A 16,017-nucleotide genomic window follows, 5' to 3' on the forward strand; every position below is an offset into this window, starting at 1 on the left:
TATTCTGTATCTTTTTGCTTCAGAACATTGTTCACTTCATTATTCTTAACCATGACGTTGCAATATTGTTGTACAAATGTGTCACACCGACTCGCTCGGTTGTGTTCCCATGACGACAGTGGTCAGACTGGCCTGACATTTGTAAGGCTTCAGTGCAGTGTTTGTTTACATCACAGAAATATACAAATTCATTTTATGGGGATTTTAGGGGACGCTCACGGTGAAATGCTCGCTCTTGTTTTTCACATAGAATAGGAAAGCCACCATTTTGGTTTCTCTACGATTGATTTTAGCTATCCTAAGTTGGTCATGAGCACCTTAGACTTGGAATCTTAACTTTACGATTGACTTAGGTAAGATTGGTTAGTGGAACGGTATGCCGATCGTAACGTCACGCTAAGATTGGGATTTTAGGGGTTTACGATTGACATAGGGCTAAGATCGGTTAGTGGAACGCACCCTGGACGATAGACAAAGTCTTGGTGATTCCAGAACACTAATTGTTTTGACCGTAGACTAAAGAACAACTGAGATACTGACTTTTAAAGAGGGGACTATTTCTTCTCAAGAACTTCTTAAAAGGAACATGACCCTCGTGACCCCGGCTGCATTTCAACGATTCGCTCCCGTCTCAAAAACGTCTTCTGGCTGCGTTTGGGGCAATTTCTAGCCCTCAAATACAATTCAAACACCCGTAACTCTGAAACCAACCGTCCGGTTTCGACCAAAATGTACCTGTACAAGTGATCTATTAGTGTGGATTATAACTAACGATTGCAGTAATGTATCTCCAAAGACAACGGAGGGACAAGTAAAATTATATTTTCCAGAGTTTAGTTGCTATCTTCATCGGTTCTCTAGAGAACACTATGAAAGTTAGCCGTATGTATCTCAAACGTTAGCTGATCAGTTTCTGTTCTTCGGTGCATGTGAAAAGTATCACCGTTTGGTACATATCTTCTTCATGATTTTTTGTTAGAGATAGATGTTTGAACAAAGGGTTCTTCTATTTTGAGATACATGATACCCAAGTGATATTTTCTAATCTAAGAAAAAAGGTTTGGTGATGAATTTATCGAAACTTAAAGACCTTCCAGTACTTCCAGTCGAAGAGCATTCGACTAGCAGTGATATGATTCATATTAACTAAAACTATTACTACTTTCATCAGTTATGTGACAGACACAATAGGCTATATTTTTTCATTCCTCCAAAGGGCGACACGCGACATAGCGACAATTTTCAAGGTCAAAATATGTCGAGTGTCGCGTTTTAGTAATGTTTTAGGCTGTTTTTACACATCTTACATAGGGCGACGCGCGACAACGCGACATATTTTGACCTTGAAAATTGTCGCTATGTCGCGCGTCGCCCTTTGAGGAATGAAAAATATATTATTCAAAACGCGACACGCGACATCGCGACAGTGCGACAAATGGGCGAAATGTCGCGTTGTTGCGATGTCGCGTGTCGCGTTTTGTTTAATTTTGCTTGTATTTGAGAGGGCGACAACGCGACAATGCGACAACGCGACAATGTCCCTTCCAGGATTCCATACAAATCCGTCTATACATTCCATCCCTGGAAAAACCAGTCCACCTCAACACTTGATCCATGTAACGTTCTATATGTGTCACTGTGGTGCGTAGTGTTTGCATGTCGTTTTTTATTAGTGTCTTCTTTGTATCAAATTTATTCATAAGTTTAGTTTAAACATATTTCTACTCTCATAACGCGGATGGGGCTTGGTATAATTCACCACTTTGGGACAAGCTCCAGATTTTACTCAGCTGACTGTGTACTGTAGAGGACAGTAGGAATATGAACTAAAGGTAAGTGGTGAGGGAGAACAAAATATATGTAGTTCTAAACAAATATTTTGAGGACAAAAAAAGTTCAAAATAAATATTTTGAGGATAAAACAATTCAAAATAAATATCTTTTACATACATACATCTGTTTATGTCATCATGTTTACACTGTAGCTGATATATCATGGAATATTGTGACTTGGGCGAGAGAGAGAGAGAGAGAGAGAGAGAGAGAGAGGGAGGGAGAGAGAGAGAAAGAGAGAGAGAGAAGGTGACTTGGGTTTAACGCCGCACAGATCTTTACCGCACAGATCTCATAAATGAGATATTTTGCATTGAGCTGCAAAACCAGGTTACATTTTAAACTACGATCCTAAATATTTGTTTTAAAACTCGCTGGTACATTGTATTTTAGGGCAACATAACTACAACCCTTTTGCTCGGGCGGCCCCTAACCTTCAGCTCAGTATTGTACAGTCTCGAAATGATTTGTAAAGGTTTCATTGTCAACGCTCCAATAACAGTTTACAGCGTCATCAAGTTCATGAATGACAACAAATAACATCTAAAGATAGTAACAGGATGTGCTAACACGATTGCTGTGTATTGTTAACTCACGTACCTGGTTTAAAAAGCCATATCCATCCGATATACTATTTCAGCTTTAAATCTTCCTGGTATGGTGCTGAGAGATATAAGCCCAATGTACATGGTATGATACGTCTCATTATCGACACGAAGACACTAGGCCTCCGTTAACTTACTCATGTCAACTGTAACACTTTGTGAAGCTACCTTAGTGGTAAGAATTATATTTGAACACCAAAATTTTTCATTTATTTTCTTGAACTAGTTAAACTGACGCACATAAGTAAGTGTACACCTAGTTTTATGAGATATTTTCCAAGAAACAACGTAAATATCTGAAAACTGTGTGGTTGTGACTAAAAAGTCACAAACAATTTATGTTGATTGAGAAGTTCCATTATACTGACTGACTGACTGAGTTTGGTTTTACGCCGCCTTTAGCAATATTCTAGCAACATCACGGCGGGGGATACCAGAAATGGGCTTCACACATTGTACCCATGTGGGGATTCGAACCCGGGTCTTCTGCTTGACGAGCGAACGCTTTAACCACTAGGCTACCCCATCGCCCCAGTTCCATTATAAGAAAGAATACACTGATGTTTAATGGTGACTAGAAATGAGACAAAAATTAAATGATGAATTATATCATTTGTGGTGTATTTGTACCTTAAATTAGGGACCTTAAGTTTAGGGGTGGCAACTGTTTTCAACAAACCAGAAGTTACGTTTGAACAAAATTGGTATGTTTTAGACAAATCCAGTTTCACGTATTAACCAATGTTTGTAAACATTTGTTTTAACAGCGAAATGATTTTCAAACTAGTCGCTGTCGGTGACGAAGGGGTTGGGAAGACCTGTCTCCTGTCTGCGTCCGAAGGTTCCTCTCTCCCTGCAGAGTACACTTCTACGGTGATTGACACCTTCACTTCCGTAATCATGGTCCACGGCAAGCCTGTAACCCTGGGACTCTGGGACACGTCCGGGCAGGTACAGTGAACAGGGGTCAAATGGTATTTGTTGTCAGGGGTCGGGTTTGGGTATGTCGAGTGTAAATAGTTCGTGCTCTTGAAAAGAAAGAAATTGTTTATATTTAAACCATAACGGTCACGAACATCTCATTTATCTCCAGGAAGACTTTGACCGGCTCCGCTCCCAGGCCTACTACCACACTGACGTGTTCCTTCTGTGTTTCGATGTCAAGAACAGACAATCCTTAGAGAACATCTGTAACAAGTGGTACCATGAAGTGGAAATAAAATGCCCTCATACGGCAACAGTACTCGTTGGCTGCAAGGCAGGTTAGTGTTGCTTATCATTGCTCATAATATCAACCTTTTGTTTAATGTAAGCTCCTTACAACGACATGTATGTCAACTTTGATTTAGATTTTGTGATGCATAGGGCGTTTTCTGGCAATACACACTATCCACCTGAATGTATATATACTGAGCAATAAAAGAAACTTCACATGTGTCTCTTTATGTCCGAAGCAAACCCATAGAGAGCATTGAGTGTTGCTAGTGGATAAATCTGGTTTAAGGACCTAATCAGCTGGGTAACCCAAAACAGGATGAGGCATAACCCCCTGGATGCCGAGATTTTTTTCAGGCGCACATTTTCATAAGGTTTGAAAAGTGAACGTTGTGCAAGATTTGCGCTCGAGTTGTCGATGATGTGCGTACGGCTATACAATTACACAGAAATGCGCCACAGGGACATATATGTCATTCCTCCTCAACCCTCACTTTGAAGTCCAATACAGTCTAAATATATCACGCACACAAATATACTTCACAGTTTCGAATTCTGCGGGAAAATCTCCTGTTTCTTGATACCATCCACTATTATCTAAGACAAAGTTAAAGTGCTGTAAAAGCCTTTCAAAATAGGTTTCATAGTAAATGCCGCCATTTTTGACACAGTACGAAATCGCGAATCACAGCGTTATTTGCTGTATGTTTTGAAATGTGAAAATCGGAAAATTACTGGGAGTATTGAATTTCCAAAATAACATATTAATGATCAATTATATCAGTTTTTCATGAAATCACTAATGATAATTCTGAAACGTTGCCGATGAACCGAATATCGGTTGGGATGTTTTCGAAAATGCACTAACACGAATGCCGAAGTGCGCTTTCCGCATATTGGATAGTGTTTACGTTTACAAAATCACGTATATTGAAACGTATATTACACCACGTATATTTCATATTCAACTGCGACAAATGCATCACAGAATTCCCCATACAACTTGGAATTAAATAACAAATGGTCTTTGTGACCAATACTAAGTGTCGAGATGAAATGAAACGAAAGATATCGGGTGAGCCCTCCTCCACAGCCAACAGTAGCACGATAAGGTCACTTCTTCATTTCACATAAACTTTACATATGTGTGTGTGTGTGTGTGTGTGTGTGTGTGTCTTGTATATATACATAGACACACACATATACGTCCCATCAAAAGTTTAGACTCACTTAAAACACTCACTATATGTTATGTATATATATATATATATGGTTACATCGAAGATGAATTTCTGGAGGAACCAACTGCAAACTTTATGCACGAGGATCATGCATCAATTTGCTGAAAAGCACGTGCAAATATCGTGCATGTGCAGAGCTGCGTTTTGATGTAAAGTTTTGTTAAGTATTCGCAAATTTTCACTGATTTTTATCATTTACTGAACTCATGACAATAATCTTTTCAACGTTACGAATTTGTTTTACAATACATCAGTTCATCTGTATACAGTGCCTTACTTGGGTATGGGATATTTGGCAAAATCTAGTTTAGAACAGCAGCCTGAAGAAAGTGACTACATTTACTCTAGTGAGTCTAAACTTTTGATGGAAAGTATATATACATTCATTCCAGACTTACGTAAAGGTGCCGGGGATGAGACAGCAGTGTCCTACAAAGAAGGTTCTGCATTAGCGAAGACCCTGAGGGTGAATTACTACGAAACATGTGCCCTGGCTTATAAAACTATTCTGCAATGTTTCGAGGGAGCTGTAAGTACCAGTTCCAATACTTCCTTTAATAGTTGCATCTTCATCTCGTATCCCACAAAGATATGATACATGTTCTGTCACCGATCTCCGAGATAATTTCCTTGTTCAGTACACTGTAAAATACGTGTGACAAACTAAGATGATGGCTTGTCTTGTAAGTCATTGGTGAATAATGGACTGATAACCATTTCAGATCAAGTATGGATTAAAGAATCTTGAAGCCATGAAGAAGCAAACCGGTTTCAGGAGATTCAGAAAACCTATGCCGCTTCGTCCGCCAATGCCACCCGCAGGTACACGCTCTACTCACAAACAACACCTTAAAACAGTCGACGTAGTCAGTAAAAAATAATGTAGTGTATGAGATGTATACTTCTACGACTTCATTTCAGCAGATCGATCACTGTTTATTAACTTCTTTAAAGAACGAATATTATTTTGTTTTAGGATTTTGTTTTTTATTTATCATGTAGCCATTGTAGATTTGACCCCTTTGCCGGAGATAGGGGCGTCCGAGTTTGCTGACCACTGGTACCAGCTCCTGAAGGACCCCAAGTTCTCGGACGTCACCTTCCTCCTGGGTGACAGACATCAACTGGACGCCCACAAGATCCTCTTGTCCTCAGCCTCAAAGTTCTTCGTCCCAAATCTTACAGTTGCCATATACAAGAAAGGTAATGAGTCATTGTGATTCTGAATAACGTACTTTTCGTTGGTCTTATATCTGATGCATTACTAAAGGAAGGCTCATTTGATTAAATGTGTTTGTTGTGTAGCGTCGCACTAAGCGATAGTCCAGGATTCTATGTGAGTGAATATAAGTAAATAACTGAAACTGTGTCAGACTGTAATAGGCATTAGGAACATCGATCCAAGCAATCCGATTGGATGATTGGTCTGACTATAATGACACCCGATTCCTGTTGTCGCCGTTGATGAATGGCATGGGATGTCTACCTTTTTTTATGCACCAAGTCTAAATTACTCCTTAAGAAGTTTGTACATAACTAACTATACATTTTTATTCAATGTGCATTTTCATTCATCCATATGTATTTATATACCTATGAACCTTTGCAAACGATTATGCCTGGTTCGCATTTGGCCTGCGATGGCTCTACGGCGCCCGTAAACTGCCCGAAAACTCCATTTCCGTGCGGTCGCCGTGTGGCGGCAGGCGGCGGCCGTACGATTATCGCATTCTACAGACAGCGAAGTTTGACAAATTTGGAAAAATCGTAAGCCCGTATCCCGCATTTGGTGGTGATACGGAGATCGTACGGAAATCGTGCGGTTTCTGTACGGTCTCCACAGCTACTGCACGGACATTGTACGGAGCCCGTACGGCGTCCGTGCGAAGGCTGAGAGGAGATCGTACATTGATCCAAAAAATAAAAAAAAATCCAGAAAAAATCTGATGCAAAACTGAGAGAAGACTCTTGTCACTCTCATACCTGAGAAGCCTAATACATAGATAGAATTGACTGAGGTTGAGAGTAATCGTTGTGTTTAAATACACACTTTGTTGGCCATAAGTTGTGATGATTATGACGATTTTGGTGATTTAAATGCCCGTATTGGACAGTTTTATAGAAACACTACGTGTCAGATATCTCGGTACATTGTCGTGCCAACGGGGCGGTGGGGTAGCCTAGTGGTTAAAGCGTTCGCTTGTCACGCCGAAGACCCAGGTTCGATTCCCCACATAGGTACAGTGTGGAGCCAATTTCTGGTGTCCCCCACCGTGGTATTGCTGGAATATTGCTGAAAACGAAGAAAAAAACCACACTGTGATACTGGTCTTTGGCGTGACGAGCGAAAGCTTTTATCACTTTCGTACCCTACGTGTCAAAGTAATGACGAACAGGTTCGATCTTTCATCTGCGTATGTAAATATTTAAACAGATACTTTTTTTTTTAATTAGACCAACCAGCTGACAAAGGTCAAGGAGACATTGGTCATCACCAGGGATGACCTAAACTCAGGCAAGGTGGACGGCATCACCTGTGTGTCCGACACAGACTACAAGACCAAGCCAGGTCACGTGACCATTCAGCTCAGCGCCGACATCACGGCCGCCATATTTACACACGTGTTGGAGTTCCTGTATACGGGTATGCTTAGACAAGAATCTAGCCTCTGAAATGAGCTATTTCACAAAAAACTCAACTCTTAACTTATGAAAAAACATACAATACAGTCATATAGATTCACTTTCAGAACCTGCGGAAGTCTAGACTTGCCAAATATTATAGACATGCATGGGCGGTAATCGATACAAATTGTTTGTATCCGAGCCTGTATGACAACCAAGCGTAAAACATTATTTCCCTCTATTTCTTCTGTATCAAACTGGTTAAAGTCAAGTAAGTGAGTGAAGTTTTATCTAGTCGCAGAGATCTTAATACATGTAAACATCTTTTTGAATATTTGAGTATGGACAAAGGAAACAGTTGTTTCATAGCAAAAGGAATGATTTACACTACGGCGAAATTGGCACATATTGGACCAGGTAGCCCTTTGACTCTGGCTTTCGAAGTTTTCGATCAGCATTGGGTTAATGACGAGTCGTTTTAGGAGCAACAGTATGATGCATGAGAGGTATATGTATCTCATATGTAATGGTATTTACATAGTAGTGCAGTCCTACATCTTGTGGCAATACGAAGCTGTTTGTAAACTGACGAAAAATAGCAAGTACTTCTTATTGGAATTGATGGTATGTTTATATTTTCATTTGAAACTATTTGATGTTCAAAACGTGAACTGCTCTTGCGCTTACAACAATACTTCTGCTTGATACTTTTAAAGATATATTTTGATTGAGAATCTTAAGAACCTATTAGCTCTACGTGGCATTGTTTTCAAAAATATAATTTGATTTAAAGCTTTTAAGCTATTGATTGTTTTCGCATTATACTCATCTGATATTCGAAAATCAATATATAGTATATTTGCTTTTTTCGGAAAAAATATATAACCTGTAAGCAAAAGTACAGCAAATGCATTTTTCTAAAGTCTTCTTCGAAGCAATTTAATTTGTGTTCCTATACCCAGATACAACTTACTTTTGCCAAATTGTTGCAGGAATGGGCGACGGTTAAAAAGACCTAGTCAAAGTTCTTTTAAGTTTCGGTTACATAAAATTTTATAATATATTTTTTCATCTACAGAAGAAAAATGATTTCAATGTACTTTCTTTTACTCAGTTTACGAAATAAGTAGTTCCTGTCTGGTCTTCAGGAACTCCCCGACTGCCGGATGACGTCAGTGAACAACGCCTGGAAGATCTCACCAGGGTGGCCGAGATCTTTAAACTCCCCCATCTGGTGACAATTTGCCGCAACGTGTTGAACGGTGAAGCATTCCTCAACCACAGAATCACCATCTTCTTGAACCACGAGACGGCCTCCAACATGAAGGAGCTGTATTTCAACCAGCCAGAGGCAGCTGATGTCGTTTTCGACATCGGAGGTAAGAATGGGTCATCGATATTTTTCGTCGGTTTACTGAATATATTACGTTAACGTTTGACGTTAATATTTAGTACGAATTATCCTCCAAAACAATGCCATTGACAAAAATGCAAATTAGCGGTGATGATTATACGAAAGGATCACCATTATTCAGTGATAATCTCATTACACTATATGTATGTTTGCTTGGTTCTTAGACCCGTGAGGGGCGGTGGGGTAGCCTAGTGGTCAAAGCGTTGGCTGCCATGCCGAAGACCAGGGTTCGAATCCCCACATGGGTACAATGTGTGAAGCCCATTTCTGGCGTCCCCCGCCGTGATGTTGCTGGAATATTGCTAAAACCAAACTCAGTCAGTCAGTCACTCAGTCAGTCTTAGACCCGTGAATATCTGGGTTAGAATAGGTCTTCAGCAACCCATGGTTGTCATAAGAGGCGACTAACGGGATCGGGTGGTCAGGCTCGCTGACTTGGTTGACACATGTCTCAATTGCGTAGATTGATGCTCAAGGTGTTGATCATTGGGTTGTCTGGTTGTTTCAAAGAGTATGTAACTTAGTCTTTTCTATGATGAAGACTGTGATGCTTTAATACAACTGTTTCAGGACGCGAGGTGTACGCTCACAAGGTAGTCCTGACGTCTCGGTGTGACGTCATGGCCGCCATGTTTGGAGGCGCTTTTATCGAGGCTCAACAGTCCGGGAGGTGCAAGGTAGGGTCTTGCGTTCTTGCATCTGCAGATCATCCGACATACTGACACCTGTGTACACTGTTGTGCACGTACTGTGCATGGAGATTTATATATTGGTTATCTATTTATTGACATGTTTGTAAACATACTCAGTGGACGATGTGTGAATTCATATAACCTATTATGATAGTGAGTTTTAGTTTTAGGTTTATGTCGATTTTAGCAATATTCCAGCAATATCAATATGAGGACCACCAGAAAGGGGCTTCAAATATTGTAACCAAGTGGGGAATCGAACCCGGGTCTTTGGCGTGACAAGCAAACTCTTTAACCACTGGGCTACCCCACCGACCCTCTGGACATTAGCGTATTAACTAAGCTACATGCCGCTATTCTGTTTCGTGAAGTGGTAACAGTAAATTTAGAATCACATTGGGAAATATACATTGATTCTCAGTAGAACATTTAAACAGACACTGATCGTGTTTACTGTAAAATAATGCGTATTGTTTTGTCTTCGAGGTGAACATTCCTAACACAACCTGTGAGTGTTTCCTGGCGTTACTGGAGTATCTCTACACGGACCACGCCCCCATTGAAGGCGGTGATGCTGTCGGGATATTGGTCCTGGTGGATGAATACTGTCAGCCTCGCCTCTTGAACATGTGTGAGTTGTACATCACCAAGGAAGTTGACCGGAGCTGTACCAAGAACATCAAGAAGTCCAAAATCGACGTCATCGGTCTCCTTCTGACATCTCAGGTAGGGATGCTCAACATCATCATAACAGTGCGTCATTAAACAACACTCATTTCCTCATTTTAGAAATCTGTAATGACAGCTCAGATAATGAGACTGAATACGACAGTACTGTAACTAACTGCATTGTTATACAGTGGACATGCGTGACCAAATCGCCTAAACACCCGTGAAGATCCGTGTTAGAATTGGTGTCCATGCTTGTCGTAAGAGGCGACTAACGGGATCGGGTGGTCAGGTTCGCTGACTTGGTTGACACATGTCATCGTATCCGAGATGCGTAGATCGATGCTCATGCTGCTGATCACTGGATTGTCTGGTCCAGACTATTTACAGACCGCCGCCATATAGCTGGAATATTGCTGCGTGCGGCGTTAAACAAACAAAACCAGTTGTCTAAGGCGTCCCAATTCACTGTGCAGAGGTGCCATAGCTCAGGTAGGGTTCCTATACATTATCGAGATTTATATAAATATTTATTTACTTCTAACTATTTCTCATAATCAGAATGTACATGGATTCAACATTTAGAAATCAAGAATGATGGACAGGACGGAGGTGACTTTTTTATACTTATTCTTTAAATTCTAAAAGTCTTGACCATTAAATATGGCCTAAGATACACTATTGGTCAGAACGTGGGTAGCGTGGTCTACAACATTTGACCATCTTAGCGAAAGTCGGGGTTCGAGTCCCTTCATAGTGATGTTTTTGGTGCTGTCGTATATTTCTGAATCTTGTTATTGTAGCTTCACAACGCCTCCCAGCTGTCTAAATGGTGCCTACACTTCATCTCAACCAACTATATAGCTTTCTCAAAAAGACCAGAGTTCGTGATGTTGAAAGGAGACAATAGGGTCCACGTGGAAGAGAACCGATGGCCGCCATCGGCCTACCTCCAGGACGTGGAGGAGTATGAGAAGATGGTGGCGAAACAAGGACGAAAGTGTTCGGTCATGTGAACCGGTGTCATGTAGAGACTCATCGTTGGAAGTTAATGCTGATCGTGTGTATGATATTGGAAGGATCCCATCAGGTGGCGCAATGCACTTCCCAGCTGGGAGTTAATGTACCGCCATTGTTTGGTGTATAACTGTGAGAAACACAACAGTGAACAGCAGACAGCAGAGAATAGATCAACCTCCCACCTTACTCTTCCCGACATGCTGATCCGAACGTAAATGGGAACTTCCTGATGCAATGTGTTTTTCCAAAACCATGAGTGTCAAATTATATTCCAGTCTCTTTTGATAGTCCCAGTTGCGTAGATCGATGCTCATAATGTTGATCACTGGATTGTCTGGTCCAGACTCGATTATTTACAGACCGCCGCCATATAGCTGGAATATTGCTGAGTGTGGTGTTAAACAACAAACCAACCAACCAGCTATGTATTAAGATAGCACTTTTTCTCACTGCCAATTTGGTACCGCAAACTCTGCATCTAGTTCGTATGTGTTTTTGATCAAATACCTGTGGCTGGAGCAATCCAAGTAAAACCATGGAACTTTCAACATTTAGAAAAAGGTTTACGCAAAACCCTCAATGTGCTTCAAGGAAACTAATGTAAATATTCCACGTGAAGAACCTTCATTAGGTGGAGATGTGGCGGAGTTAACTGTGAAATAACTGCTAAGTAGCTGTGGTGCAGCCGTGAAGTATCTGTGATAATTCAGTGCAATAAATGTGATAAAATTGAATAATTCCTGTGATATGAATGCGAAATGAATATGATGCAACCGTGAGATAGGTTTGACAGCCATGACCATAAAAGCTGGGAATACATATCAGCACCAAAGGGATATTGTTGTGACCCACAAATAGAACGTGGATTTGTTCAAATTTAACATTTGAAGCTTAAGTCTGTGCGATCATTTCCAAAGTCGAGTTCTGCCAAATGTACTAGTACAGCTTTTCGTTCAAACCTAAAACATCACAAACGAGTCGTGACACATAAGTACAGGTAATTGAGTCACGAGTGAGTGAGTATTTTACGCCGCTTTCAGCAATATCCTACCAATATCCCTACAATATCACGACGGGTGACAACCGAAATGTTCTCATGTGGGGAATAGAACCTGGGCCTTCTTCGTGACTAGCGAACGCTTTAACCACTAGATAATCCCACCGCCCAACCACTCTACATAGTCAAAAGTTCTGTGGAAACTGACTCTGACCAGCACAAGAAGTCTCATTCTCTTCCCGCAGAGGTTACTTGTCATATCTTCCTACGAACCTCTGTTCTAATACGGCCATATTTCCCGGTTCTCGTAAAATCCCCTATCGGCCAAAAATCGCAACACGAATTATCTCCCTTCTTTCTATCCAATCAGAAAACGTGTTACATCGACTTACCTCCAACCTGACTAATACAAGCAAATGTGGGGCCACAAATATAAGAAATGGAGACGCCATCGATCCGCCGTTACATGACTGAGTTCTGTCTAGAAGAAACGTTTGCGCATCGCGCAGGTGAAGAGGTTCTAGTTTTCCCGAAGCATACGGAAATTACCTAGGCCTTGCTAATGATCACTTTTGAAACAACGTCGCTGATTGCCCAACTAAATCTGATTGCAACCAATCACGAATCCTGAACACTCGCACCATGAAAGGTAGTATTAGAACAGAGGTTCGTAGGAAGATATGACAAGTAACCTCTGTGGGAAGAGAATGAAGAAGTGTGAGCGAGTCTGGTTTTATGCCACTTTGAACATTATTTCACGGAAAGATGGAAGTAATATAGGTGTTAGACGCTTGTCTCTCGAGAAAGGTAACGGCGTTAGCAGCCCAAAAACAGAATACAGGAAGAGTGCACAGCTGGTAATACGAACAATGCATTAAAAATGTTGTATAAAATGCATAGAATTGTAATGACATATTCACATGACATTCTGATCGTGGTCTAGTTTAACATTATTTAAGTTTTGATACACCTCAATAGTTCAAGCAAAGGTTATTGCATTGCTAACATATACATGGCTGATTTGATTTTTCAGTTGGTCGTTTTGGTTTGGTTCGGGGTTTTTTAGGCTCCATCGAGATTCCGAGTTTTATGAATCATTCAGCAACAAATTCTGTCAATTGAGTTGAGAATCGATGACCTGGTTGATTGCATGGCATCGTATCCAGAAGGCGGGGATCTTCTTTCACAATATGTCACTGGATTGTATGGTCCAGACTCATTTATTTACTGCCCACCTTTATATAGAGGTACGTAATACTGCTAAGTGCGGAGTTAAGCAACAAACAAATAACCAACAAATACAAATATTAATTTTGTTTTGTTTTGACTTGTTTCTGGTGTGATCGAACAGTGCCCAGATACTTCTCCAATGTAAATGCTGCACGATCGATATACAGAGCTGCAGACTCGATAGCGATGTGCAACTGGCAGCAAGTGATGCAGATCTAGGGTTTGTAATTCCCAGTAGTTTCTAGAAGACAGTGACAAGTCTTGGACTACATGCACACGCACCGGTCTGTGAATCATTCATCTCAAAGTTAATGTATACTTCTATGTACTCCCAAACATGTACAAGTTTTCTGAAATGCTCCCATCCTGTAACTTTCTAATGTCAGACATCTGTGCCGCTCTCAGTCGATACTGTTGAATAATGCTAAAGAATTCGTAAGCGTCATGTCTTAAAAACTATAGGGTTATCTCAAAGCAGATATCAAGTTGTTGATTTGCGTTATAATTCAGAAAAATCGATAATAGGTGAGCGGTTGTTTACAGAGAGTCTGGTCTTGGGTAGAGATCTATCGGATATGTATTTCTGACACTCGTATAGACTCGGCTCTGGCGAAATTGGAAACAGAATTAAGACGAAAAGAAGAGGAACTAGAAAGAGAGAAACGGGAATGAGAGAGACAAGGACGCGAAAGGAGAGAACGAGAGGAACAAGAACGCCAGCGCAGAAAACAGGAGGAGACCGCTCAAAAGGAAAAGGAAAAAAGTCTTCCACAGATGGTATGTAAATGATGATTAGTTACCCATTGTTACCCGTGTTTGAAAGTACTCTTCTCAACCTTGGTACCTTGGTTGCCGCTCTGTGAATACTGTTTCTTATTGACGTACAGTGGAATCTGTCAAATCCGGACTCTTTGTAAACCGGTTTACTCCATAATCCGGACTACTCTCGGAGTCCCGGGAAAATTGTTCTTTATTTGTCATTAAAGCTAGCTTTATAACCAGAACTCTGTCAGTTATGGATTACGGACTAAAATGTGCATAATAAAGACTTCATTACTGTAGAAATATAATATTATTGTTTATTCAATTTCGTTAAAGATCCCTTAAATTTTTAAAATTTACTTTTGTTTTTATCCAAAACGTTTGCATATTTAATTACTTAAAAATGTTCAAAAATATTGTGATGCATTCGGTGTACCACTGTCTTGTTATGTGTTTATTGGAAAAAGATACGCTCACGTTTTTTTGTGAAATGGTTGTATCGTTATTATTATATCATGAATGTGGTTGCTTGTTAATGTGTACAACACAGCGAACAACCCATTGACAGCAACATGAATCTGGATGTTTGTTGATATGTAGAACACAGAGCATAGCCCGTTATCAGATATCATGAATTTGGTCCTTTGTTGATGTGTAGAACGCAGCGTACAGTCCGTTGTCAGATATAATGAATCTAGGTGTTTTGTATGTGTAGAACACAGCGTACAACCCATTTTCAGATATCATGAATCTGGGTGTTTTTTTATGTGTAGAACACACGTACAGCCCATTGTCAGATATCATGAATCTGGGTGTTTTTTGATGTTCCAAACACAGCGTACAGCCCGTTTTCAGATATCACGAATCTGGTTGTTTGTTGATGGACAGAACATAGCGGACAACCCATTGTCAGATATCATGAATCTGGGTGTTTGTTGATGTGTAGAACGCAGCGAACAGTCCGTTGTCAGATATCATGAATTTGGTTGTTTTTTTATGTTCTGAACACAGCGTACAGTCCGTTGTCAGATATCATGAATTTGGTTCTTTGTTGATGTGTAGAACACAGCATACAGTCCGTTGTCAGTACAGTCCGTTATCAGATGTCATGAAATTGGTTGTTTGTTAATGTGTAGAACACAGCGTACAGTCCGTTGTCAGATGTCATGAATTTGGTTGTTTGTTCATGTGTAGAACACAGCGTACAGTCCGTTGTGAGATATCATGGAGGAGGGAGATCTGTCTTCATCCGGAAGGTCCTCAACACCTGGTACATCGACAGGCTCCACTTCATCAACGCTCATTTATGATCGAGTTACACCTCCACCTTCAGCAAACGTTCCAGCACAAACTCCAGCTCCAGCAAATTGTGCAGCAAATGCTCCACAAAGCTCCCCATCACCACCACCGCCTTCCGAAGAGTCCCCTTCGCACTCGCAGTCACCACCAACCGATGACCGGGCCTAGTAAGTTCTTCAATAGTCTTAACACTAACGTTAGTAAATTGTTTTCATGTTTTCTTTCATTTGATCTTTTTGTTATGAAATGCAAATTTAGTTTGTCATTTATCATCATCTAACAACGTGCCTTGACATTCTGTTTCCCCTGACGCATCTTAAAAGACGTTAAAAGATGGTATTTGTTGTCACCCTCCTTGATGTTCGGCACTAATGAGGTAGGGCGGAGGCATGAATCAAACTGTCAGCTCGGGTTA

At 40.6% G+C, this 16,017-nt stretch overlaps 1 protein-coding gene across 1 annotated transcript; it reads left to right on the forward strand.

The window, feature by feature from the left end:
• The first annotated feature begins 1,564 nt into the window (after window positions 1–1,564).
• Window positions 1,565–11,384, forward strand: LOC124273162 (rho-related protein racA-like). The gene is made up of 12 exons (XM_046708381.1): window positions 1,565–1,832; window positions 3,206–3,389; window positions 3,532–3,700; window positions 5,287–5,423; window positions 5,617–5,716; window positions 5,906–6,097; window positions 7,033–7,040; window positions 7,349–7,538; window positions 8,668–8,898; window positions 9,504–9,610; window positions 10,112–10,351; window positions 11,098–11,384. The coding sequence occupies exons 2-12, from the start codon at window positions 3,210–3,212 to the stop codon at window positions 11,308–11,310; spliced, it is 1,767 nt and encodes a 588-aa protein (XP_046564337.1). The 5' UTR covers window positions 1,565–1,832; window positions 3,206–3,209; the 3' UTR covers window positions 11,311–11,384.
• Window positions 11,385–16,017: the final 4,633 nt, after the last annotated feature.

Source organism: Haliotis rubra, unplaced genomic scaffold, assembly GCF_003918875.1.
Source record: "Haliotis rubra isolate DU_JTF1 unplaced genomic scaffold, ASM391887v1 Scf1772, whole genome shotgun sequence".
Classification (NCBI taxonomy): domain Eukaryota; kingdom Metazoa; phylum Mollusca; class Gastropoda; order Lepetellida; family Haliotidae; genus Haliotis; species Haliotis rubra.